At 51.5% G+C, this 25,338-nt stretch overlaps 1 protein-coding gene across 3 annotated transcripts in view; it reads right to left on the bottom strand.

The window, feature by feature from the left end:
- The window catches only part of ACTN1 (actinin alpha 1), a 98,541-nt gene extending 78,218 nt beyond the window's left edge, over positions 1–20,323 (bottom strand). For 2 of the 3 annotated variants that reach the window (XM_084792277.1, XM_084792279.1), the window contains exon 1: positions 19,842–20,323. In XM_084792277.1, coding sequence (XP_084648403.1) covers positions 19,842–19,946 — 105 coding nt within the window. In that variant the 5' untranslated portion in view covers positions 19,947–20,323. The remainder of the gene's footprint in view (positions 1–19,841) is intronic. The other variant, XM_084792278.1, reaches the window with a different exon arrangement.
- Positions 20,324–25,338: the final 5,015 nt, after the last annotated feature.

The following is a 25,338-nucleotide window of genomic DNA, read 5'->3' as shown; positions in this document are numbered from 1 at the left end:
CAAGGGGAGGAATCTCACAGCCCCAGTGGGTACCATGGCAGCATTTCCTCCAACTGAAAAGCCACTTTCCTTCAAGGGTTGGGGGCTCCAAACCCTCTAGTCTATCCTTAGAGCTTTTCTGAGAGTTCACTAGATACCAGGTGCCATGCCAGCTTTGAGGACAGAAACAAGGACCCACACAGAGGCTTCGGCAAAAGAACCACAGTGTCAGCCAGATGGTATGGCTCACACATGTAATCCCTGCTGCCAAGGCAGAAGGCTCTAAGTTTGAGGTATGGTGCACACAGTAAGTTACAGGCCAGCCTGAGCTATAGAATGGGATCCTGTCAGAAGAGGGGCGGGTGGAAATGAGACAAATCCTAGCTCTGCCATTTACCAGCTACCGGCCAGTTACTATACTGCTCCGGGCCTCAGTTTCTTCAGCTGTAAAATGGAGACCTTGAATAGGTCCCTATAGTGGAAAGTACTTACCAGGGTGCTTTCCTATGAAAAGAACAGAACGCAGGCCCAGCCACACGCAATGAGAAGGGGTTTGCACCTACACCACCCAACGCTACTATTAAAGTCACCATTATTGCTGCGCATCACATGGCAATGAGGATGCCTCTGAGCTCCGCCTACACTGCCAGGCGGTTTTTGTCATTGTGTAAACATGACTGTGCACTCACACAAAGCTAAGTGGTGTGGCCTCCTAGATTAGATGCTGTAGCCTGTTGTTTCCAGGTAGAAGACTATAGAACAAATCACTGCACTGACTGTGGTAGGCAAGTTAACCCAATGGCAATACAGAGGTGTGGTAGAAACTCTAGGCAAGGGCTGACAATGTAGCTCAGTTGGTACTGTACTTGCCCAGCGTGCACAAAGCCTTAGGCATCCCCAGTACTGCTTAAAGCAGGTGCGATGCCCCATGTCCATTATCCCAGCATTTGGTGGTGGCTGGAGAACTAGAAGTCCAAAGTCATCCTCAGCTACACAGTGCACTAGAGGACAGAAGAGGAAGAGAAAGATGAGGGGGAACAGGAAAGAGAAGGAGGCAGAGGCGGCAGAGCCAATAAAATCATCATCATCGTCAGCAGCAGCAGCAGCACCAACAGCAACGTTTCAACTTTATCAGAATCTTGTAAGGCCACCAGGTCCCCAATCACCATGATACATGCAACCCATTAGGTTCCCATGGTCGCTGTCAACAGGTCCAGGTGACAGTGGGTACCTAAAACTTGAATCACTGAGGCCTGGCCATTGGACGGACAGCCTCAGGGTGGCTTCTGGCTCGCGCTCTCTCTCTCTCTCTCTCTCTCTCTCTCTCTCTCTCTCTCTCTCTCTCTCTCTCTCCATCACCTGCCTGGTATTTTCTGCAGTGAATGGCCCAGCCCCAAGCCCAGCCCCACCAAAGCAAAATAAGAAGTTGCCAGAAGCCTGGTGACTGATTTTCACACTGCCTAAGGAGACATTCTCAGGCCCAGGATGCTGTGGGTCAGGCTGTCCGGTGTTGGGTTATCTGAGGATTCCAGTTTTGGTTTCTGAGGCACCTACCACTTTCTGCTCACTCTGGGTGTTGGGGTCGTGGGGACTTTACTTAGCCTTACAGGCCTAGTGCAGCTACAGGTCTGCTCTAACAGCCTCCGTGAGTTCTCAAGAGTTGATTCTGGCATGTGTCCAAAGAGCCAAGTGTCCCCTACTTTGTTGGGGGATAAAACAAGACAGTGCGTGGGAAACAGTCAGCAGGGACTCTGCAACAAAGGGACAACATGACCACAGCAGCTCCAGAGAGTGGAAGCCTGGAAGACCCACCGACCGGGATCTACCCAGCGGACACACTAGGGAGGGGCTTCACTCAGGGCGGCCTACAGGACAGGGCAAGCGCCATGTTCCTAAGAGCTAGAAAAACTGCCGTGACCAAAGATGACCCAACAAAAGTTGCTTCCAAGACCATCCTTGGTGCTGGGCTGTGGCTAGGACACCAGAAAAGACATGAAGAAAAGAGGAAGGATGAAGGGAGGGAGGGAGGAAGGGACGAAAGGAAGGAAGCCAGTAAAATGTGGAGGATAATAAAACTCCACATGGCCCAGGCTATCCCTACCTCAACTTGACACTTGTGGGACTTCAGCCTCCAGGCCCAGGCAGGGCCACCTCCCTCTTCCTTAGGAACCTGCTGTGCTATACAAGAGAGAAGCTCCAGGGACCTGGGGCAGTAGAGACTCACTCCATCTCTAAGGGGCTCCCCTGCCCCAGGCAGGGCTGGCAGCAGATGCTCCTACCCAGCACAAGGCAGGCAGCCAGGGCAGCAGCATGTGCTTCCCATGAGGACATCCTTGGAGCCATGGTCAGCCATGGGAGTTGGGGCAAAAGACTTCACCAAAGCCTGGGATGCTTTCGTTAAGAGGGAACTAAGTATCAAAGTGCCGCTTCTCTAGAAGGTGGTTACAATGATTCACTGATATTGCAGGAACTGGACTCAGTGGAGGACTCGGCATGTGGGAGTGAGGGTGAGCTGTAATCACCAGGAATACCACCACCACCACTGCCACCACCACCACTGCCACCACCACCACCATCACCGCCACCACCACCACCGCCAACGCTGACATTGCCCACACCACCACCACCACCATCACTGCCACCACTACCACCAACACTGACATTGCCGACACCACCACCACCACCATCACCGCTGCCGCCATCACCGCCACCACCATCATCACCACCACCTCCACACTGCTGTGTCCCTGCAACCCTGCCTCCATGCAAACTCATGGGCAGGTCCAGGAGGAGTGCAGTACAGAAGCCTACCAGCCCATCACTACCTCTAACTTGCAGAATTCACTTGAAATTGGCCACCCACACCCTGGCCAGAAGCCCAGACGCTCTCTCTACCTCAGAGTACAGTGTGTCAGAGCTGGGTGTGTCCTTGCTCAGATTCTTGAGGCCACTTGCAAGCATGGGAGAAGATGGTTCCCATGGGTGCTGAGTCCTTTACGAAGCCAACCTCACAAGGAACCAGACCATGGCAGAGTGCCCCTGGTCAAATCAGATTGCCACTGTGAACTCTAATTTCTTCATCCACATAACCTTCCAAGTCCCCTTGGACTTGGGATCCTATGACTTGCTTTCTTCAAACTACTGCTGGGGAAAAGAGGACCAGGGCAGGCTCTGAAAGCGAACAAGTGAGGGGCAAGGCCACCCATGACACCAGCTCTCCTTAGATTCCACACAAAAAGTCTTGGCTCTGGAGTCTGGCCTGGTTCTCAGGCCCACTGAGCCCACAGGGCAGGCAGCCTCCCTCACACAGACAGGCAATCACAGCCAAGACAACACAGGGTCTGATTAGGACCGCTCACCTTGCAAAGGGCATAAACAATCCTCATTGTTCATTGAACCACTTAATCTTAAATTGTGCCTGGAGTACCAAGGCTAAGGGACAAAACTAAGGTACCCTGCTAACCACAAACAAGGCAAATGGCTTCCCACTGAAGGCCACACCCTAGCCAAGCATTTTTAGAGTCAAAACAAAGAAGGCTAGCCCTACTACTGGAGCACTGACTTCTGGGTAAGGGAAGGGCATTCGCCTGATTCTACCCACCTGGCCCTGCTCACCTTCCAGGTGGGAAGAAACTCCTGAAAACTGAGAGTCCACAAGGTTCCCACAAGTAAGACTGTCAAATGGTTAGCTTCAGGGACAGGCTGGGAAGGCCAGAGGCCCATCTCAAGATCGCATGAAGAAGTGCTTGACTCGCAGAATATTCCTTCATAAGGGAGCAATGGGGCTGGGAGATGGCTCAGTGGTTAAGAGCACCGCCCATTTCTCTTCTGAGGGCCTGAGTTCAGTTCCCAGCACAAATGTTATGCAGTTCACAACCACCTCTAACTCCAGCTCCAAGAGATATGGATTCTGTAGGCACCCAAACACAGCGCACATACACACTCACACAGACACATGGGAAAAAAAAGTCGCCACCAACAAGCTAAGAACAGTGGCACACGCCTTCAATCCCAGCACTTGTGAGGCAGAGGCAGGTGGATCTCTCCAAGTTTGAGGTCAGCCTGCTCAAATACAGAGTTCCAGGCAGCCAAAGCTACACCTGTCTCAAAAACAAACAAACAAAAGGGCAGACACAGAACAGTGGCATGGCCCAAGCCCTGGAGATGCTTCCCACGTGGTAATTCAGTTAAAGCCCAGAGAGACCAGCATCCTGCGATACAGGCTCCTGGGTTCTGAGCGACCATCAGATATAACTGGTCTAGAATGACAAAGAAATAAGCAGCACCAACAAAACTCGCCAGGTCTCCTAAGGCCTCGGCCCTTTATAAGCACCACTGTCCCTGTGCTAAGGGAACAGGACAGGACTCTGCCAAACTCGGAGCCAATAGTTCAAAAAGGGCAGTGTCCCAAATGCCACTCTACAAAGTCCCAACAGAGAAAAGGTGGCATGAGAACCAAGGCCTTACTGGACACCATGTCCCGCCTGGGTAGCTGGAAACCCCATGGCTCTATCTAGTTCCACACCTGTGGTGGTGTGAACAGGAATGGCCCCCATAGACTCATGTGTTTGAATGCTTGGCCCATCTGGAGTGGCACTGTTAGGAGGTGTGGCTCTGTTGGAGTGGGTGTGGCTCTGTTGGAGGAAGTGCATCACCAGGAGGCGGGCTTTACGCTCTCAGAAGCTCAAGCCCAGGCTCAGTGGCTCAGTTCTTTCCTGCTGCCCGTCATCAATCGGGATGTAGAACTCTCAGTTTCTCCAGCACCTGTATGCCACCATGCTTCCCACCACGAAGATAATGGACTAAACCTCTGAAACTGTAAGCCAGCACCAGTTAAATGTTTTCCTTTCTAAGAGTTGCCATTGGGGCTAGAGAGATGGCTCAGTGGTTAAGAGCACTGGCTATTTCTTCCAACACCCATATGGCAGCTCACAACTGTCTATAACTTGTTCCAAGGGTTCTGAGACCTTCACGCCAATGCACATAAAATAAATTTAAAAAAAAAAAAATTTAATAACAGAAAAGAAGTTGCCACATTCATGGTGTTTCTTCACAGCAATGGAAACCCAGGCTAGGGTCCACCCATGAGGGAGAGCACTCACACTAACTCAGCCATGGAAGGAGAAGGAAAACCGAGACCTTAGTTTGACATCCTTTGAGGCCCCCAAGCAAACACAAGAGGACCAGAAACTCCCTAAGATTTTCTGAAGCAGGGATCCCAGCCAAATACCCAACCTCCAGGGAGAAAGCGGCAGGGTATTGGGAGAGGGGCCGGCTTGGCTTGTCTCTCAGGAGAGGAATCTGGAGTGCACACTGAGCTAAGAGGAAAACCACAGCTGGACTATTGATCTTCAAGGGAGCTGGGAGGTCATCAACAACACCCGGTTACCACCCTGTGACCAAACACAAAGCGAGCAATGACAAGAGGAGTGGCCAGGTCTAAGCTCATCCCAGGCTCTGATTCAACCCAATGATGAGGATGGTTCCAAGGTAGACCTGGACCCGGGGAGCCAACCAGACCTCCGTCCTGAACCCAGGAAACAACCTCCTGGCTGGAGTGACACCAGCCACTCTGACGCTGACACACAAGACTTTCCTGATGGACTAGAGATACCCAGACACCGGGCCAGAGGCACCCGGTGAGCTCGGGAGCTGCTACTACACACAAGCTTTTGTGTGCTTTGTCTTCAGGGAGCTGAGCAACCTGTCAGAAAGGCTTCTGAGGCCTGACACTTGCTAGGGGACCCCCAGGAAACCCCACAAGCATACATCTTCTACTGTCCAAGGCACCTCAGGCCACTGATCCTCCAAATGTCCTCAGAGCCCAGAGTTTCACGGGGACGCTCTGAGACAGTACAGCAAGGCTGCCAACAGCCTGTCAACACATCTGTCTCTTCCAAATTTCTCGCTAGCCCATCCTGGAAGCCAGGTGCCAACTGGGCATGGCAATAGCGAAGTGGCTGACAGCCAGGGGAGGAAGCAGGTGCGGAAGCAAAAAAAACAAAAAACAAAAAACCAGGCAGGGACAGGGGTGACAGGCCTGTCATCCCCACTAGCTGGCCTCAGGGACAAGAGGCATTCATCATGGCTCCCTGACTCTGCCATCTTCAAAAGCTTTTGTGCCCACCTAAGCCCCCATCAGGAGCGCCTGTCTTACACAGCACAAGGAGCTTTCCAATGCTGCAAGCTGCCATGGAGAGGCATAAACTACAGATTCATTTAGAAGTTTGCAGCTGCATATTTGCTTCACTGAGAAGTAATGAACATAGCTAGGGGTACACCTAGCAGACTGTAAAAGGGAGGGGTTCAGTCCCCAGCACTGGTAAGTGCCAGTGAGGCCTCCAGGCCTCAACAGGCGTAGTGGTGGAGGCCGGGACTCCCAGAGCTCCGGAAGATGACACTGGAGAGCCAAGCTCCACTACATAGTAAGACTCTTCTCAAAAAGAAGGGCAGGGAGAGAGAAGCCAGGCGGGGAGAGGGAAGCTGGGTGTGGGGGCACACAACTTTAATCCCAGCACTCGGGAGGCAGAGGCAGGCGGATCTCTGTGAGTTCGAGGCCAGCCTGGACTACAAGAGAAAACCTGTCTTGAAAAAACAAAAACAAAAAAAGGGAAGGGGGGGAGGGGATGGCAAAGATGTGGCTCACTTGAGAGGGTACCATGCACAAACGTGGGTTTCAATCCCCATCACCGCAGAAAACAAGGCTTGGTGGAACACACCTGTAACTCTGGCATTTGGAGACAGGAAGAAAAACGATCAGAAGTTCAAGGTCATCCGTGGCTGTGTAATGAACCTGATATACATGAGACCCTACCTCAAGCAAACAAACACAAACATCAATTAAAACATATAACTGCTAGCTGGGAATGGTGGCACACGCCTTTAATCCCAGCACTCGGGAGGCAGAGGCAGGAGGATGGCTGTGAGTTTGAGGACAGCCTGGTCTACAAAGCAAGTCCAGGACAGCCAAGGCTACACAGAGAAACCTTGTTTCGAAAAACAAAAACAAAAACAAAAACAAAAAACCATATAACTGCTACTTTGGGAAGACAAGAACAAGACCCTGACCTCAAAGCCCCAGGATGGCAGGCAAGGAGGTAACCATAGGGCTCAGGAGCTAGATGCCCAAAAACATGCCGAGAAAAAAAAAAAGACGACACTGTTGAGATTGACTTCTGTCCTCCCTCAGAGAAGCCACCAGAGAGGCAGGAAGCTGGCCTCTAGCTTTACTTGTCATCTGAAAGGAGCAAGGAGACCTGGGCAAAGCCTCCAGGCCTCAACGGGACATGGGGTGCAGTGCTGGGGCGCAGAGCTCCAGCATAGCTCAGATGTGTGCAAACAGAGATATATACAGTGCAAATAGAGATATATACAGTGGACGGGGGGGGGGGGGGGGGGGGGGGGGGGGAGGTTTACGAGCTCAGTTCCAGGATATGTATGTATGTATGTATGTATGTATATTTTATGTGCATTGGTGTTTTGCCTGCATGTATGAGTGTGAGGGTGTTGGACCCCCTGGAACTGGTGTTACAGACAGTTGTGAGCTGCCATGTGGATGCTGGGAATTGAACTCAGGTCGTCTGGAAGAGCAGCTAGTGCTCTTACACGGCTAAGCCATCTCTCCAGTTCTGCTATCTCCAGTTTTAAAAACCGCGCACAGATACACACCAGCTGCCCGGGCAGGGCTAATATGATCATACGCTTACTAACGAAATCATCAAACTCAGGATACAGGTTCATGCCAGCAGGGAAGCCAACGGGATTCCAGAGAAGAATGCTGGGGCCTTAAAATAGAACTCTGAAGTCAGCATGCTCTTTGCAAACTAGGGATACTCTACAGACATGCCTGCTGTGCTCACCTGAACCTTTCGGGTCTTCTCAGGAACCCCCAGATGTCCTCTACTTCCTGCCAGCCATCCCTTCTCAAGTGCTGTGAGCTCTAAACGAGAGGCTATCTGTGAAACGCCGAGTGTGCCCAGCCCAGCCCACAGTACCATGGGTGTCTCGTGTGCTTCAATGGGACTAGTTCATAGTCTAGTCCCAGTCACTGGCCTAGTATGATAGACCCTGAATCGGACCTGCTTTTCAACCAGGGGCTTCTATGGCGAAAGGCCCAGGGGAAGGCTCCCCAGTCAGGCCACTGAGTGCCAAGGTGGCCTTACTGCTCAGGCCAAGCAGCCTCAATAGGGCAGCAGTAGATAGGCCCAGATGCAAGTGCCAAAGGACTAGCTCTTAATTTCAAAAATAGGTGTATAAAGCCAGGAGTGGTGGTAAACTCCTTTAATCCCAGTGCTCAGAAAGCAGAGGCAGCTGGGCCTCTGAGTTCCAGGCCAGCCTGATCTAGAGAGTGAGTCCCAGGACAGTCAGGCTACAGAGATAAAGCCTGTCTCAAAAAAGAAAAGAAAAGAAAGAAAAGAAAAAATAATAATAAAATGACATATAATAATTTATAATAAGCATATTATATAATACATAATAAATATGTTGACATATATACACAGAAACAGATATAAGATATTACACTGATATTTAAGTAATCGGGCTATAAGATTACTGTCACTTAACTTTTTTAAAAAACTTTTATTTTGTTACACTTTAACTTATTGTATGCACCTGTGCAAATAAGTGGCGGTCAAAGGACAACTTCCAGGAACTGGCTCTTCTCTTCCACCATATGGGCTCCAGGCGTTGCAACTCAGGTCGCTAAGCCATCTCACCAGCTTAACTTAAATTTTAAAAGACTAAGAAGAGGAGAGTGAGGTGTCACTCTGGTCTGGTATGCATGAAGTCCTAATTAGATTCCATTTCTAGAACCACAGAACAAAACAATTAAAGGCAGCAAGGGGGTGTCCAGAAAAAAAGGGAGGTTGTGTGAGTGAGCTCAGGGCCTCAAGTGAACAGAGATACCACCAGGCCTGTCCCTAGTAACCCGAAGGGCAGGAAACAGAGATCTGGGCCCAGTTCCCGCCTCCGGGAAAACACATTCATGTGCCTCCTCCTCATCCCAGCTCCCACAGCTGAGTCTGGAAAAGCGCTTTGGGTTCCTGGAAAGAAAGGCCCTTCGGAAATACCGGGAACTCGGTTGGAAGGTGCCGTTATGTACTATCAGGAGGATGTCTGCGGCGTTTGAAGGGAACCACTCCTCCAAAGTCAAGGCCTCAGCCAAAAACAACAGAGGGGCTATGTGCAGCCAGAGAAACACAGAGGGGCCTGTGCTGCTGGACAGGGCAGGGCAAGGCAAAGCAGGGCAGGGCAGAGTCCCATTTCCTAGGGCTAGCATTTGACGGGGAGGGATTGACTGACAGGTTTACTTTCTCCTCTCTCTCTGTGGGACATGAGAAGAGAGGACCAGATCCTTACAGCCCCTCCACATACACACACACGGCAGGGGTCTCCTGTTCCACATGAGAAGACAAGATACTTTGAGAGATCTGCCTGCGGGAGGCCACTCACCTCCAGGGTCCCTTCCCTGTGGCATTTCACCGACAGAGGATTGGGAAAATCGAATCCAGCACCAATCCATCTTTCTCCCTCTGCAAATGGCTCTAATAGAAAATTTTAAGAGGGTAACATTCCCTGAAGATGCACACTGGTATGTTTGTCTCTTTTGAGATGCCTCCCCATGTCTGAATTTCTATGGAGCATCTTTCTCTCCCTTAATCCTCGTGATTAGGATATATTAAAATATCTTTCCTCAGAGGCTGGGAATCTGGCTCATACCTACAACGTGTCTGCAATTCTAGCACTTAGGAGAGACAGAGGCCAGAGAATTATTGCACGTCTGCAGCCAGAGTGGGCAACACAGTGAGTTCCAGGCCAGCCTGGGCTACAGAGCAAAATCCTGTCTCAAACAACTAAAATAAATAAGTCTGCAGTGCCCTGTAAGTCCTGGCCTAGCAGCCCAGTCCTGTGGCCTGCAACCCTACTCCAGACAGCTCCACAGGCTCCAATCAACAGCAGGGTAACCAAAGAGGAACCCTCCCTGAGCAACTGCCTTTCCACCCACAACCGACAGCTGGGTCCTCCGGTTTGAACCCTCCGAGGCCTATGACACTCAGCATTGGGGCTCAAGAAATGGCAGGGGCTATCTACTCAACCTGGCCTAGAAACTTCCAGTCCTGTCAAGAAAAAACAGCCTCAACTTTCCCCTACACCCTTCTGAACATTACTCTCCAAGCTTAACGTATGGACTCCTACAATCAACACAAACCTGGCTGGGCTGCCTGAAGCAAAGCCTGCTGTTGGTTCCCCTAGGTGACCACAAACAAAGGGCAAGGAAGCAGGGAGGGGCTGCTGAACTCTAAAGCAGGGGGAAGCCACTCCCTAAAAGCTGGAGTCAAGCCAGAGGCCATTTGGAGGTAGACAAGGTGGCCACCGGCATCCCTCCTACCTTTCTAAGAAAAGTTAATTTCAGAAGTGTCCATGTCACAGCCAGGCTCTGTCAGCCTAAGACCCTCCAAAGACCGGTCAAAATTCACCCTGGAATATTTACGTTGCCCGCAAGGCCTTGGTAAAGTCACCTCACTTTTCCGAGCCTCACTTTCTCTACCCTGAAATGGAGACAAGTCCCCACAGGTTTGCTCATCACCATGAATGGCAAGAAATCCCATCGTGATTAATACAGAAGTATAAATGTGAAAACCCATGAATCATAAAATAAGCACTTGATTACACACCATCCCGGGTTATTATTCACTCACAGTTAAGACTCGAGTCTCAGTTACAATAGGAGAGCCTCTTCACAGCAGAGGGCGGGTCTGTACTTATGGTCAAAATCAGAATTCTGAGGTTAATCTGCCTAGCTTTGCTCATTACCAGCTCATTAGCCGGTCAGCTCCTGGGCCACTTGCTTCCCCGTTGTCTCCATTTGTGCAAAAATGTGCCTCCCCTGAAGACTTGTGCAGACAGAGGTAATCTGAATCAGTTAACCTGCCATCACTGTGACCTTTTAGGTCTTTTTACTCACTTGGAGAACCAGAACCTGCTGATAAATACTAGCTGGTTGAGTGATGCAAAACAGACAGCCCTCCTGACCAGCCCACCTTCGAGAATCTTCTCTTCCCTCCCCAGGAGGTGGACAGTGTTTACACTTCTCTCTCGGTACGTTGGACTTATGAAAGACCTTAAACCAAACTGAACACCTACCTGGTTCTTCGTGTCCAGCCCTTTCTGTGTGCCTGAGAGAATGTTACTCTGTGCCCCTAAATCCAGGTCCTCCTAGGAAGCATGCCTATACCACATTTCTGGCCCCTGCTGCTGGGAATGCGAACAGGGGGCCGTTAATCGAGCATGTCTGACTTACAGTCTGGCGTGCCAGGGTTCCTCCACCCTGGACCTTTCGGGACACAAGCCTGCAAAGGACTCTGATCCCTCTCGGTGGAGAGCAAATCACAGTCCCACAAGAGACCCATGGTAGCCAAGGACCAAGCAAGCAGTTTCCAGGGGAACGGCATCCTCCGCATCTACACCCAGTTCTCCTCCCGCCTCTGTAGTGGGCTAAGTCACCTACTGGGATTATTGCTAGGCAACTTCCCAGGGAGGCGCGGCTGCCTCCCCAGCCCGTGCCTGCCTCGGACCCCTGAGGAAAGCCATTCCTGCCTGCTGGCCCTGGAGAGGGCAGAAGGTAACAAGAGGCCACAATCCAACAGGGTTTAATATCTGAACACCCCCAGGACACAAGGCGGGGACTTGGGAAGATAGGGACCGTCACCTTTCCTCCTTGTTCTCCTGGTGTTTAAGGGTCACGGATTCTCAGCTTTCACACTTCTGCTCCCAGTGAGTCTTCAGCTCTATCCGACCACAGCACAGGGTTCCAAACGCCCCAGTGAGCAAGGGGAAAGGGAGGGGGAGGGGCTGCCAGAGTAAGGATGAGCCGAGGATGGCAGATAGCATTTGAACTCCTGTGACAGCATTCACATTTGGGAGGTGGGATGGCAGGCAGCTGTCAGCTTCCTCTTTATATTAGTCTTTTCTTGGGTTTTACAAAATTGAGACATAACTTTCATAACATCAGTGTCACCATTTTTGCAATGCACCATCCAATAACTCTGAATCTATTCACAAGGCCATGCAGCCATCACCGCTGTGTGATGCCAGAACATGTCCACCCCTGGGGTTTTAGTTGTAACCATCCATCTTTGTTTAATGTTCCTATGCATGCTGACTATTTTATAAGTGGCACAGCAAAGCAAACACCGGGGTTGGGGGGGTGGGGGGGTGGGCAGGGGATGGAACCACCAGCTTCAGATCCTAAAGCTACTCTCAGTCAGCCTGACCTTGAGGTCCTGAAAAGGTCAGACATCTCACCACCTGTGAGACTGTGATAGCATCAGTGTTGGAAGGGCCCTGCTGTTTGAGGTTGCAGTCGTCCCTCTCTGGACAGCCATTCTGAGCTCCTCCTCGTTAGGTGCAGGGCTCCCTCTCCCCAGCAGGGCCTCCGGCTCTCTGCCTGACTCCATCTGGTGTCTTTAGACACAGATGCCCCTAACCACCCTTGATATATACAGCCCTTGATACAGTTCCCTGCTAGCTCTCCCCTCCCTGTGCCTATAGGATAATTAGGCACTGTGTTCCCCGTTCATATGATAGGCGCATGCTGCCAAATGTAAAGCAAGCATCCTTAAAGTTACTGGTTTCAACCAATTATGTACACCTATCTGGAACCCCCCCCCATCCACTCCCCAAGAGCGGTATAGCCTTTGCTCTCCCTGATTCACGTTGAACTCATTCCTGGAGTGGTTTCTGGAGAGTTTGACCTCCATCCTGCTTACAGCCCTGTGCCTCGTCGTCTGCTCCTCTTGCCTAGGCAGACTAGTGGCCATCAGCCCCCCCCCCTCCCCCAGGGAAAAAGAGAACCACTCATTAGGGCCCAACTCACAGGGGCACATAGGCACATAGGCTCCTGCCCTACCCGCCAAAGTCCTGTGAAATAGCTCCCAGTCAGTGGAAGGCCTTGAGAGAAGGACTGAGGAACTCTCTGTCCCTTCATCTTCATGTGCAGCTGTAGAACCTGCATATATATATATATTGGTTTGTTTTTTTCAAGACAAGGTTTCTCTGTGTAGCCCTGGCTGTCCTGGACTCGCTTTGTAGTCCAGGCTGGCCTCGAACTCACAGCGATCCACTTGCCTCTGCCTCCCAAGTACTGGGATTAAAGGCGTGCGCCACCACTGCCCAGCTTATATTATTATTATTATTATTATTATTATTATTATTATTATTATTATTATTTGACAGAGTCTCACTGTGTAGCCTTGGATGGCCTGGAACGCTGTCCGTAGACACCTGCCGCTGTCTCTTAAGTGCTGTGATTAAAGGCATACACCCTGCACCTGGCCCTGCCAGGGTTCTTGCTGAGTAAATGGGCCCAGCTCACAGAACTGCTCTAGTAGAGATGGGGAGCCACTGGGCATCTCAAAAGGAGAAAAGGCAGGGCCAGTAAAGCTGGCAATCCTCAGCTGCATGTCAAGCTGTGGATCACTGGGACCAACTGGCTGGGATGACCCCCAACTGTACCTAAAAAGGTATGGGCTTTGAGAGCCTGACCAGTAGCCTGCTTGGACAGCCTGGCTTAGCCATCACTCTCAGAAAGTGAAGGTCCAGGGGTATATGAGGTTGGTAGAATGCCTGCCCACTGTGCATGAACCTGAGTTCAATCCCCGGCACCACAGTGTGTGCTGATCCATGTCTGTACTCCCAGCATTTAGGACGCAGAAGCAGCAGGTCAATCTCAGATACACAGAAAATTCGCCAGCCTGGGCTATCTGAGACCCTGCTCCCCCACCTCACCCCTGCCAAAAAGGGGGTGGGGAGAGAAGCGGAAGGGAGGTGAAGGAGGGATGAAGCAGAGGGGTGCTCAGTGAGGAAGAACAATGAGAGGGGGTCCCCAGCACCTGACTCTTAGGAGGCTCGCTCTGCCCTCCCAGGCCTTTCTGAAGCCTGCAGCAGCACCGCTGCCATAGGACACTCAGATTCCCAGAAGAAACTTTTCTTTATAGTCCTTTACTCAAACAACACATGCACGACACCCTCTCCACCCGAGCCGCACCACAGCCACAAGCTCTGTCGTCCACTCACTCCATCAGCTGTTACTGACACGGCCTAGTGGGTATGGTGGGTCTGTCTGGTCTCCTCTCCACCTAAACTGTGGTGGTCATGACCCACGAGACAGGACACGCAGAGTTTCCAGTTAACACCCTGTAACTGGTTCCAGGGGTCACACAGCAGTACACCCAGGGCAAGGTTATCTCAGGCTAGGGCTGCCGCACCCCAGGTCTAGAACCACAAAAAGTAACATAGATCGTATGACAAGCCCTTTAAGCCCAATTTTTGGTCTGTGGCCATCAAGGTGTCCAGGGCTGGGCCTTTTTAGAGAGGGTTGGTGGGAGCAGCCTTGGAGCACCTCCCGAAGCCAGCCTCAGAGGAGAGAGACTTCTCCAGAGAACACTGACCACGGACCCTTCAGGCCTCTCAGCCTTCTTCTTCCTTCAGGCCTGTCAGCCTTCTTCTTCCTGCAGACCCACCTCTAGTGTCCCTCACCTTGGAAAATCTGGTCCTTGGGCCACAAGCCAGGCCTTCTCACACCTGTCTGGTCTGGGGCCAGCTGGCATCTGTGGCCTGATGGCCAACCTCCCCCTCCCCCACCTCTCCTTCAGGTTTTGCCCATTGATGAACCAGGGAGGCACCAGCTCCCAGCCTACGTGTGGAGCAGTGTTGGGAGGGAAGGGAGCTCCGTCAAGTCCTGGGGTAAAGTGAGCTTGGGGGAGTTGCTGGGAGGTGTGAGGGCGGGCAAATCCCTGGACTAAATGGTTCCTAAAGGACACGTACTCTCTGTGTGTCACTCCTCTTGCACTGTAACACAATGATGCAAGTTTTAAGTACTTTCTTTCTGGTTGGTGTTTTTGGTTGGGTTGTTTTTTTGTTTGTTTGCTTGTTTGTTTTTTGGTTTTTGGTTTTGTTTTGTTTTTTTTTTAATGGGAGGAGGCTTTGAGACAGGATCTCCTTAAGTAAACCAAGCTGGCCTAGAAATCACTGTGTAGACCCAAGATACCACAGCTAGTCAATGAGGGAGGCAACATTTAGACACACCCCACCCTAGCACACCCAGAGCCACATTTATCTGCAGAAGCTGGAGCCAGGATGCAGGCCTAGGATGGGGTCTTTTATCTAGAACACAAAGAATCTATGTCCTCACTCAGTCCTATCACTGACTCAGCATCAGGAATTCAGGAAAGAACAGGGGAAGCTGAGTGCCTGTCCCCACCGACGCTGTCACAGCATGGCAGTCAAGAGGGCAAACGACAATGACAAATCTGAGGGTGCAAGGGCCAATTCTCTGTTCTTCCTAGTTTCACTTCCCACCAGGCTCCACCCTGGTTTTGGGATGTTTAGTCCTCCCCAGGTAAGCCTGTCCACGCCCTCTGGGAATCACAGGTAAGCTCCCGTGAAATGGGCCGGCGGCCCAGAAACCAAGGCGACTGAGGCTGGGTGGCCTACCTTCCTGAGCCCCAGCCTACCTACCACCGGTGCAGAATCCAGATCTCCATCTTCTCCACAGCCAATTCCATTCACCTGCCAACAGCTACTCAATAAATATTGACTAAGCATCTCACTGTGAAAAGCCCCCAGGGCTGACACCTGTGGGAATACACAGTCACCCAGAACCTCCAAGACCTCAGAGAGGAGAATATAGCTCAACAGCAGAAGCAACCGCCTTATTATCTCAAGTCAAAACCGCGTCAGCTAGGGGGCTGGAGAGATGGCTCCGAGGCTGAGAGGCTGCTCTTCCAAAGGTCCAGGGTTGACCTCCCAGCACCCACATGGCAGCTTACAACTGTCTGGAACTCCGGGTTCAGGGCATCTGACACCTTCACAGAGACATACAGGCAAAACACCAATGCACATAAAATTTTAAAAAGGAAAAAAAAAAGAATCCTGTATCCAATAGTTTTTGCAAATATGCAGCCCAAGCTGAGACATGGCCCAAGGTCACAGCGACAGAGGCTAGATCCAGGACCTAATTCTAAGTCAATATTCTCTTTAGCCTGCCTGACACCTGTGCACATACACTCAAGGGTGTGGCGAGATCTCCGAGAGGGAACACCCAGAGAGAGGCCTTTTGTCAGCACAGAAAAGAGCTGTCATGGGAAAGAGAAAAAAAAAATAAAAAAAAGACTTCAGACGTGAACCTGGAAGTCAGGAAGTCGAACCAAGCTGTACTTCCTCCAGTCCACAGGTTTTGTGCCTCACTTTACCTTTGGAGGTATAGGGACCAGCCCCAAGAACTCTGCCCCAAAGCATTCTGTGGAAGCAGTCTGTGGAGAAGGGATAAGCACTGCCACCCTACCCCCGTTGGCTCCTTGAGTCATGTGTCCTGCCCTCTGGGGCTTCTACCTACATCCACCTCCACCAAAGAAGAAGTTCCTACCACCTCATTCCACAGGCACGGGTAAGAGCTTGGGAGTGGCGGTTAGGGCAGAAAGCCATCAGGTTCACAGATAAGGAAAAAAACAGAACTGCTCTCTCTGTGTCCCACTTCCAATACCTAGAACTCAGGCAGGCTCAGTCAGTACTCCCAATGCATTTGTGGAAGTAGACAGAGCTCGGGGCTGGGGAGATGGTTCAGCCACCTAGGGACTCTCTGCACAAGCACTGAGCACCTAAATCCAATCTCTAGCACCCATATAAGATGTTGGGTATCGTGGCATATGCCTATAAGCCCAGCACTAGCAAGGGCAGAGAGACGGGCACATCCCTGGAGTTTGCTGGCCAGCTGACTAGCTGAGTCAGGAACTCCAGGTTCAGTGAGACCCCTGTTTTCACAAATAGAGTGGAGTTGGCCAGGTATGGAAGCAGAGGCATGTGGTAGCTCTTTGAGTTCAAGGCCAGCCTGTTCTACATTATCGAGTTCCAGGCCGGACAGGACAGGACAGGACAGGACAGGACAGGACATAGAGAGACCCTATCTCAGTAGACAAAGTGGGGAGTGACCCAGGAAGACACCAGACATCAATCTTTAGCCACCACACAGGCATATTTACACGCACACAAAGATGAGAGGAGTAAAAGGCTTGCCCACAGTCTCACCAGCAGTCATGCCGCACCAGGGCTAAAGGCAGGGCAGGCTGCACACAAGGGCAGCACACAGCCTCAACTCCCCCCTGCCTCCTTCAGCCCTGTTCACTTGTAGGAAGTGGTCCTGTAGAATACTCTGCCCATTCCCAGTCGGTACAAAGAATACAAAACCTACACGGTACTGTTTTAAGCCTTTAAGAGACGTCCCCTCTGTAGATCGCCGCCGTCATTCAGCTAAGAACTAGGCATGGCTGAGATCCTGAAGGTGAGGAGACTGACGCTCACAAAAAGGCAACACAGAGAATGAATGAGTGGCCAGGACCACAACCTCGAACTAGGTTTTTCCAAGTCAGAAGCACAGGGCCTTCTGCCGGGCTCCTCCTATCAATCTAACTAACGTGGATTCCTTGATACCAAAACTTGGGATGCCAGACTTGGCCTTCCATCCTTCCTCCAGCTGCCTCCCAGTCCCCCACCCCCCCCACCCCCCTCACATACACACCAGGCCTCAGCCCAGGCTACTTCTCTCTTACCCTGGTTTACTCTTCCTCACATGTGTCTGGCTCACAGAGCTGCTGGGATGGAGGTAAAATGTGTCCCGTGCTACCACACACTAGCCAACATCAGTCTACATATGTCTGGAGATGACCAAATTCCCCAGGTGGTTTGTTCCTACCAGGTCAGTATTTTGGGAAGCTATGGTTTTTCCCTCCAGTTATATTGAATACGTTCATTCGGCCATTCAATCTTTTTTTTTTTCATTCAATCTTTAATACCTTGTGAGCATATAGACCCAGGCTCAGCATCTGGAGTCCCACAGCTCTTACTCAGCCTGGCTCTTCAACAGCTGCATCACTCCTGTCCCTTCCAGCACAAAGCACTGGACTCCTGGAAGGTCCCAAGATTTCCACCGTTCTCACCCCACCCCTCCCGGCCAGCTTAAGTCGTACCATTCTGAACCTTTTTTTTTTTTGGACAGCTTGAGAGATGGCACTGAGAACCAGAGTTCACTTCACAGCACCCACATGACAGTTCCAGGGTATCTAACACACTCAGTAGATATACATGCAGGCAAAACATCAATGCACATTTTTTTAAAGTCACTTTAAGACTTTTTTTTTTTTTTTTTAAAGAAAAGGGAGCAAAGGAAGAAGGGAGATCCCTTGTCCTCTCTGGAAATCTCCAAATTGCTCACTCGGTCTTCTCTTCAACTAACAGTCCCAGGAAATAAACTCAGTGAGTTAAGGGGGAAAGACCCTTAGCCCTCAGCCCTCCCAGAGGAGGGGAAGGGGGGCTGACAGGAAGAGGGCGGTGTCTTTAAGCTACCAATACATTACAAAGAAGTCATTTCAAAGCCCAGGGACTCTCTTAAGTCACTGTTGCTGTAAGAGACAGGGGCAGGGCCCCAGGTCGCCAGTTTAAGGAAGCCCATTGTGGTGTGTTTTAAATTACCTCTGCTTGTCTGATGAAGTGAGTAAAAGGGCACCGTTTCAGAGCTTAGGATTCCTGAGTGAGCTAATACAGGATGCCTTCAGTTGAAAAAAAAAAAAACTTCAGTCGGCTCTAAACTCCCCCCCTTTTAAGTTTAAAAAAGGGAATGAATGTTACCATTTTTGGACATGAGCATTCTCCCTCAAGCCCAGCCCTAACCGCACTATCCAAAGGGACGCGCCATCCTGCCCCCACCCTTCCCAGATCATGACGGGGGGGGGGGCGGGGGGAGGGGATATGAAATGGGGAGGGACTGGTCGGGAATGGGAGGTGGGGGTCAGGGTACGTGGCCGCCTAGGGAAAGGGCTCACAGCGCAGGCAGGAAGACGCGACAGGGTTAATGCCGCCCCCCCAAACAAGAGTGGTTTCTGACCTCTTCCTGCCACTAGTCATTACGCTCAGGTCCCACAGCCAAGTCCCCAGACCAGCCCAGGCAGCAGATCCCGAACCTTCCTGATGGTGTCTAGGATACAGGGCCGTGGGTGAGCAGGGATCCTCAAAGAACAACCCTAAATTATCTCCTGAGACCGTCCCTCGCCCGGGAGCCCAACTAGAGCCAGGCTTCCCAAACTCGCGTTTCACTAGGAAAAGAGTCGACCGGGCAGAACGCAGATGCAAGGCTTGCAGCCACCAATTCAGAGTTAAGCAATCAAACGGTTCACCGTTCTGACCCCGCCCTCACAAGGCCCTGGGGAGCCCCCCGATTTTCTCGGCCCCAGCGGCACACCCGCACGTCCACTTCCAGGTAGATCCCGAGGCGGCCACCAAACCCTCCCGCACCCGCTCCGTCTAAGGTCGGCTGACCCGGCTAGGGGCGCAGAGTCCAGGGCAGCTAGCCCCTACGGTACAGAGCCCCATGGGCGGCCCAGGAAGCGCGCTGCCACCGCACGCCATATGGAGGCGCCAGGAAAAAGAGAAGGAAGGGGGAAATCGATCCCGAGTAAGCAGCCATGGAACTGAAGTCTCAGCCTCAGCTTCTGGAGCACCGCCCCCGCGCCCTGCCCACGCGGGGATGGTTTCGGCAGCAGCGGGTTGGCCGAGACCACCCGCCCCGAGGCGACCTGACCGCTGGCGGCGCCACCTCCCCGCGTTGCGGCTCGCAGTTCGCAGGCTCCGGGGCAAGGGTGCTCCCCTCTTCCGCCCGGTGCCTGTAACCCAATACCCCACCTCGCAGTGGCCGCGATGTCCCCGCCTCCGCTCCTGCGCGCGGGGAACTGGTTCTCAGCCGAGAGCCCAGGAGTGCGGCGAGCGGAACCGATCAGGGCTCGGGGCTGCGGTGGGTGGGGGTAGCCGCTAACCTTTCTCTGCTGTTTCTCCCAGGCCGGATCCAGGAGCAGGTCCCGATCCCAGTCCTCTTCGGGCTGCATGTAGTCGTTGTTCTGCTGGGAATCATAATGGTCCATGATGGTGAGCGCGTGCTAGGGGCTGGATTTCTTCCTCCACCTTCTCTCCAGGCGACGGCGGCTGCTGCCCCGGTGTGGGGAGGGAGTCGGCAGGGTTGGGCTGGGCTGGGCTGGCGGGGCCGGGCTCGCTCCCCTGCGCCCGCTTCCGCCGCGGCTCTGTTCTCAGAGGCTGCTGCTGACGGCGGCGGCTGGAGCTCGCGGACTACCTTCCTGGGGCGAGCGCTCCGACCTAATCTCCACGCACACTGCGCTCAGCGAACACTCGAGCTGCGGGAGCCGAGGCGGGCGGGGGCGGGGAGAAGGGGCAGAGCCCTTCCGAGGTTCTCCATTGGCCAGGCCGAGTTGCCCAAACTTCCCCCCAGCGCCTCTCATTGGGAATTCCTGGCATCCGTCAGGCGGGTCTCTGTGCATATAGGTGGACTGGGCGGCCCCCTCCGGGCGCGCACGCCACCACCCACTCCCTGAGTTCCCACTCCCCTGTAGCTCATGTGACACCACCTTAAGCTGAACCGGAGTGGAGCCTGGGGACGCCTCCCAGAGCTCAGGGACTAAACGGCACTGTGCTCGGGGAGCCCGGGGAGTCGCCGAGGATTGGTCCCCATTCCCTGCTGGCGGGAAGGCCCAGAACTCCGGTGCATCGGTGTTCCTGCGGTCCCACGCGAGCTACGAACCCCGGCCCGGCGTGGGGAAACCCGAGGCATATTTCGTTTTCTCTTTCTGGGGGAACCTGGGCCGGGACAAGTCGACACCCTTGAAAGGGGTGGGAAAGGCCCACAGTGAAAAAGGAATTTCCTGATTCCACCGCCGCTCCCGCTCCGCCCCTCGGGACCAGGCTAATCCCGGCCCTGTGGGAACTAGGTTTGTGGCCAGCCTACGACGGTTCTCAGGCCAATAAGTTTCCCGCCTCTCCAGGGTCCTTCAGTACTTCTCTAGGGTTCAGGGCACTGGGCCGCTGCGGGCTTTTTGGGTGGCAGCTGTTCTGCCCGGTTTCCCAGGCTCCCTGGCAGGTTTGCTGTGGTGGGCTGACACAACTGAATCAACCTTCTAGAGGCCGCTTTCCTCTTTCCCCACTTTTACAGTTGCCCTACACTTTCCTGAAAACTAGGAAGAGCCCTGAATGTCTACCTATACCATGAATCCTTCCAGATGCATATACTTAACAAACTGAAACTTCATGGAGCTGAGCTGGACAAGAGACTTCGCAGGCATGGACTCTACAGGCCCATTTTGTATGTAATTTGTGCCTGACAAGACCTTAGTGTCCTTGGAGGAGGAAGAAACAGCGCAAGGCTAACTAAACTGCGCGGTGCCGGGTGGTACTCCCTGGGCTAGGTAAAGAAGGGTGCAAATGTGTTGGTCCAGTGATGTTGCATCCCGGGCAGAGGCCTCCGGCATGCCTGGTGATCTCTTGAGGATGCTTGGATGTGATAATCAGTAGCATGAAAACATGCAGTTGGTTATGCACGCTGATGTAGATAGACAACAGATATGTCCTTGTGTCAGTAAGGTTTAACGTATACAGTCATCCCTAAATACTCGGGGACTGAATCCACAACCAGTGCAGACACCAAAACCTGCATATGCTTAGGTCTCACATGTATATAAGGGCACAGATGGAGGTGTAACTTACATACATCCACTGTACACCGCATAGAAATGTCAGGTGACTCGGGGGCTTGGAGAGATGGATCAGCGGCTAAGAGCATTGGCTGCTCTTCCAGGGTACCCAGGTTCAATTCCCAGCACCCACATGGCAGCCCAAACCTGTCTGTAACTCCAGCCCCAGGGTTTCTAATACCCTCACACAGACGTACATGCAGTCAAAAAGAAAGAAAGAAAGAAAAGAAAGCATAAAATTCCAAATTAAAAAAATAAATAAATAGGACAGTCAGGGTTGGCAGACCCCTTTAATCACAGCACTTGGGAGATAGAGGCAGGCATATCTCTGTGAGTTCGAAATCAGCCTGTCTACAGAGTGAGTTCCAGGACAGCCAAGGCCACACTGAGAAACCCTGTCTATAAATAAATAAATAATAAATGCATGCCTTGTAATAGTGTTGAGGAAATCCTGGCAGGAAAAAGTTGTTTACAAGGTCAGCAATCCTCAACCCTTACTACACATTTACTCTGTGCTTAGTTCAGTCCAAGATTCTAAAATGTAAAAATGGAGGCCAGGTGTATTTGTAGGATGGCTGGTTAATCCAGAGGCTACAATAGTCTAACAAGTTAGATAACGATATTTACTGGTAGAAGAGTTCTGAATTAGGGTACTTGGAAGCCCACAATGGTCAGAGTGAGAGAAAAAAGGACCTCTGGTTGGCAGAGAACACAGTGATTCAGTAGAACCATTTTCAGCGGTGGTCCTTGAGGAGACAACTGTATCTGGGCTAGTAGATTTATGAACTATTTCATAAGCACTTCTAAACTATGTCTCTGAGCCTAACAGAGGTCAGGGATGTCGCTGTATCTGTTCATTCCCTCAATAAATATTTTCCAGATAGCTTCCGTGTGTTGGGGAACATGCTAGGCATCACGTATATAATAAAGATAGAAGCCTGGCATGGTGGCGCACGCCTTTAATACCAGCACTCAGGAGGCAGAGGCAGTTGGATCTCTGTGAGTTCAAGGCCAGGCTGGTCTACAAAGAGAGTTCCAGGACAGCCAGGGCTATTACACAAAGAAATCCTGTCTTGGAAAAACACACACACACACACACACACACACACACACACACACACACACAAAATCCAGAGTTTCCCTCACACAGCTCATCAGAGACAGACTTGGAAGCAAAGATGTACACAAATAAGAGTGAACGGGAGGAGATTTGATGTGGTTCCACAGAACCTGGAGGAGCACTGAGCCGCGGAGGGAAGATGGCTCCACGTAGAACTTGAGGAAAGCTATAGGCAATGAAAGACAGGTGAAGCCAGGCATGGTGGCGCACACCTTTAATCCCAGCACTTGGAGAGACAGAGGCAGATGGATTGTTGTGAGTTCGAGGCCAGCCTTGTCTACAAAGGGAGTCCAGGACAGTCAAGGCTAACAGAGAAACCCTGCCTCGGGGAAAAAAGAAAAGAAAGAAAGTCAGATGAGCTTGGGGGCTTATTCCAGGCAGCATGACCAGGGCAGTTAGCACACTGGGGCAAGAGACTCATGCCTTACAGCTGAATGCCTGTCATCTCAAGGTAGCTACCCTGGAACTGTCAATAGGAGAGTGGAAACAGGGCTGGCACGGAGGCCTAGTGTGCCCTGTGAAGTGACTGCGGAGGGAATCGGCTGGGCACAAGCCCAATGGCCTGTTGTAGAAACCAGGCAGTGATAGGAAAGATGTGGATAGAGGCAATCCTTGGGGACAACCTGGAAGGTGCAGGAATTTAATTGGATATAAAAAAATGCAGCAAAGTTTTCATGATACACTATGGAACAGATCATGAGGTTTACTTGTAACAAACATTTAAGTTTCATCTAACACAAAGTAAACCAAGCTAGGTAGTGGTAGCACACACCTTTAATCCCTGCACTTGGGAGGCAGAGGCAGGTAGGTCTCGGAGTTTGGAGCCAGCCTGGTCTACAGAGTAAGTTCCAGGACTGCCAGAGCTAAAACAGAGAAACCCTGTCTCGAAAAAAAAGAAAAAAGAGGTAGAAACGTGTCCAAGTTGCAGTGATATCTAGATGCATGTCTTTAATCTAGTGACTTTCAACCCTAGTAAAAAAATTTTTTGGGGGGCCCAGCCCCCCTATTAGATTTTAATCCCTGTCCTTATAAGAGGATACATCGATGTAAAGAGTCGTCTTATGGAGTCAGGCTGTGGTGGCACACACCTTTAATCCCAGCCCTCAGGAGACAGAGGCAGGTGGATCTCTGTGAGTTCCAGGCCAGCATAGTCTACAGAGTGAGTCCAGGACAGCCAAGGGCTACACAGAGAAACCCTGTCTCATAAAGCTTAAAGAAAAAACAAAAACAAAAACAAAAACATGATTGTCAATATTAACACCTAGTTGATAGCAATCCAGGATGCTGTTCAACTCCTACATTAGCCACGACAGCCTCCCACAACAGTGGATTTCCTGGCTCAAAATATCACTAGTGCTGAGGCTGAGAGCTAACAAGGATTTGTAGTTTGGGAACTCTGGTGATTGCGGGAAGTGCAACCATGTGAGCTAGGATAAGAAGGTTAAAAAGCGGGATTGAAGTGTCCTTCAAAAGTCCAGATTTGGATGTCCAGAAAGTTTGCTTCGTGGTCTGACCTCAGTCGGCGTTGACACTGTGAGACCATCAGCGACCTGTGTGGAATGAGCGGACAAAGGCGGAGCCTTGACAACTCTGAGAAGGGGGTAGGGTGGGATGGCCCTGTTCTAGAGCACCTGCTTTGCATCCACGAGGTTCTGGTTTGACCTCAGCGTGGCAAAAAGAGAGGAAGGGAGGAAATGAAAGAAGGAAGGAATAGGAATGTGAAAGCAAAGAGCAATAACTTATGGGAGACACAGAGGGAAAAGGAGTTAGCAAAAGATGAGGAGAGAGCTTGGAGCTTCTCATACCATGGAGGTAGAGGGGTGATAGGTTTTCAAGGTGAGGGAAATGGGCCACATCAAAGGTACCAGAAGAGTCTGTGTACAAGGCCTAAAACAACGGTCGCTGGACCTCACAGCTGAAAATTCATCTGTCTGGGCTTTCAGTGAAGTGGCCACAGCTGTGAGGGTTTGTTGTCGTTTTATTCACTTTACAAGGATCATAGCCCCCTCCCTCTCTTTTCTCCCTATGCCCCCCCCCCACTAATCCATCCCAGCACATCAAGTCTCATCAGGGCTGATCGAATCCTCACCCCTTGTGAGCTTTAAAAGCCAGTAAGTGGGAGGCAGAGGCAGGCAGATCTCTGAGTTCGAGGCCAGCCTAGTCTACCAGAATAGCCAGGGCTACACAGAGAAACCCTGCCTTGAAAAACCAAAACAAGGGGGCTGGAGAGATGGCTCAGCGGTTAAGAACACTGACTGTTCTTCCAAAGGACCCGGTTCAATTCCCAGCACCTACATGGCAGCTCACAACTGTCTGTAACTCCAAGATCCAACACCCTTATAGAGACATACATGCAGGCAAAACACCAATGTCTATACAATAAAAATAAATAAGTTATTTAAAAAAAAAAGAAAGAAAGAAAGAAAAACCAAAACAAGAAAAATCACTAAGAGTAAACACAGAAGGAAGGAATAGCGGCCATAGAGGGGAGAGGGGGGCTGAAGCCAAAGGAAGCTTTCTTTAGAACAGAAACTTCAGTTACCTATAGTCTGAAAAATGGATCTGATTTGGAAGGGCGGGTTGAAAACATAAGGGAGCGAGATTGAGGGGAGACAGGAAGTTCTTGGGACAGACCATGTCAGTTCAAGGGCACCA

The sequence above is a fragment of the Acomys minous genome (genome assembly GCF_964271855.1).
Source record: "Acomys minous genome assembly, chromosome: 8".
Lineage (NCBI taxonomy): Eukaryota > Metazoa > Chordata > Mammalia > Rodentia > Muridae > Acomys > Acomys minous.
This window is presented reverse-complemented; position numbering and strand designations above follow the sequence as displayed.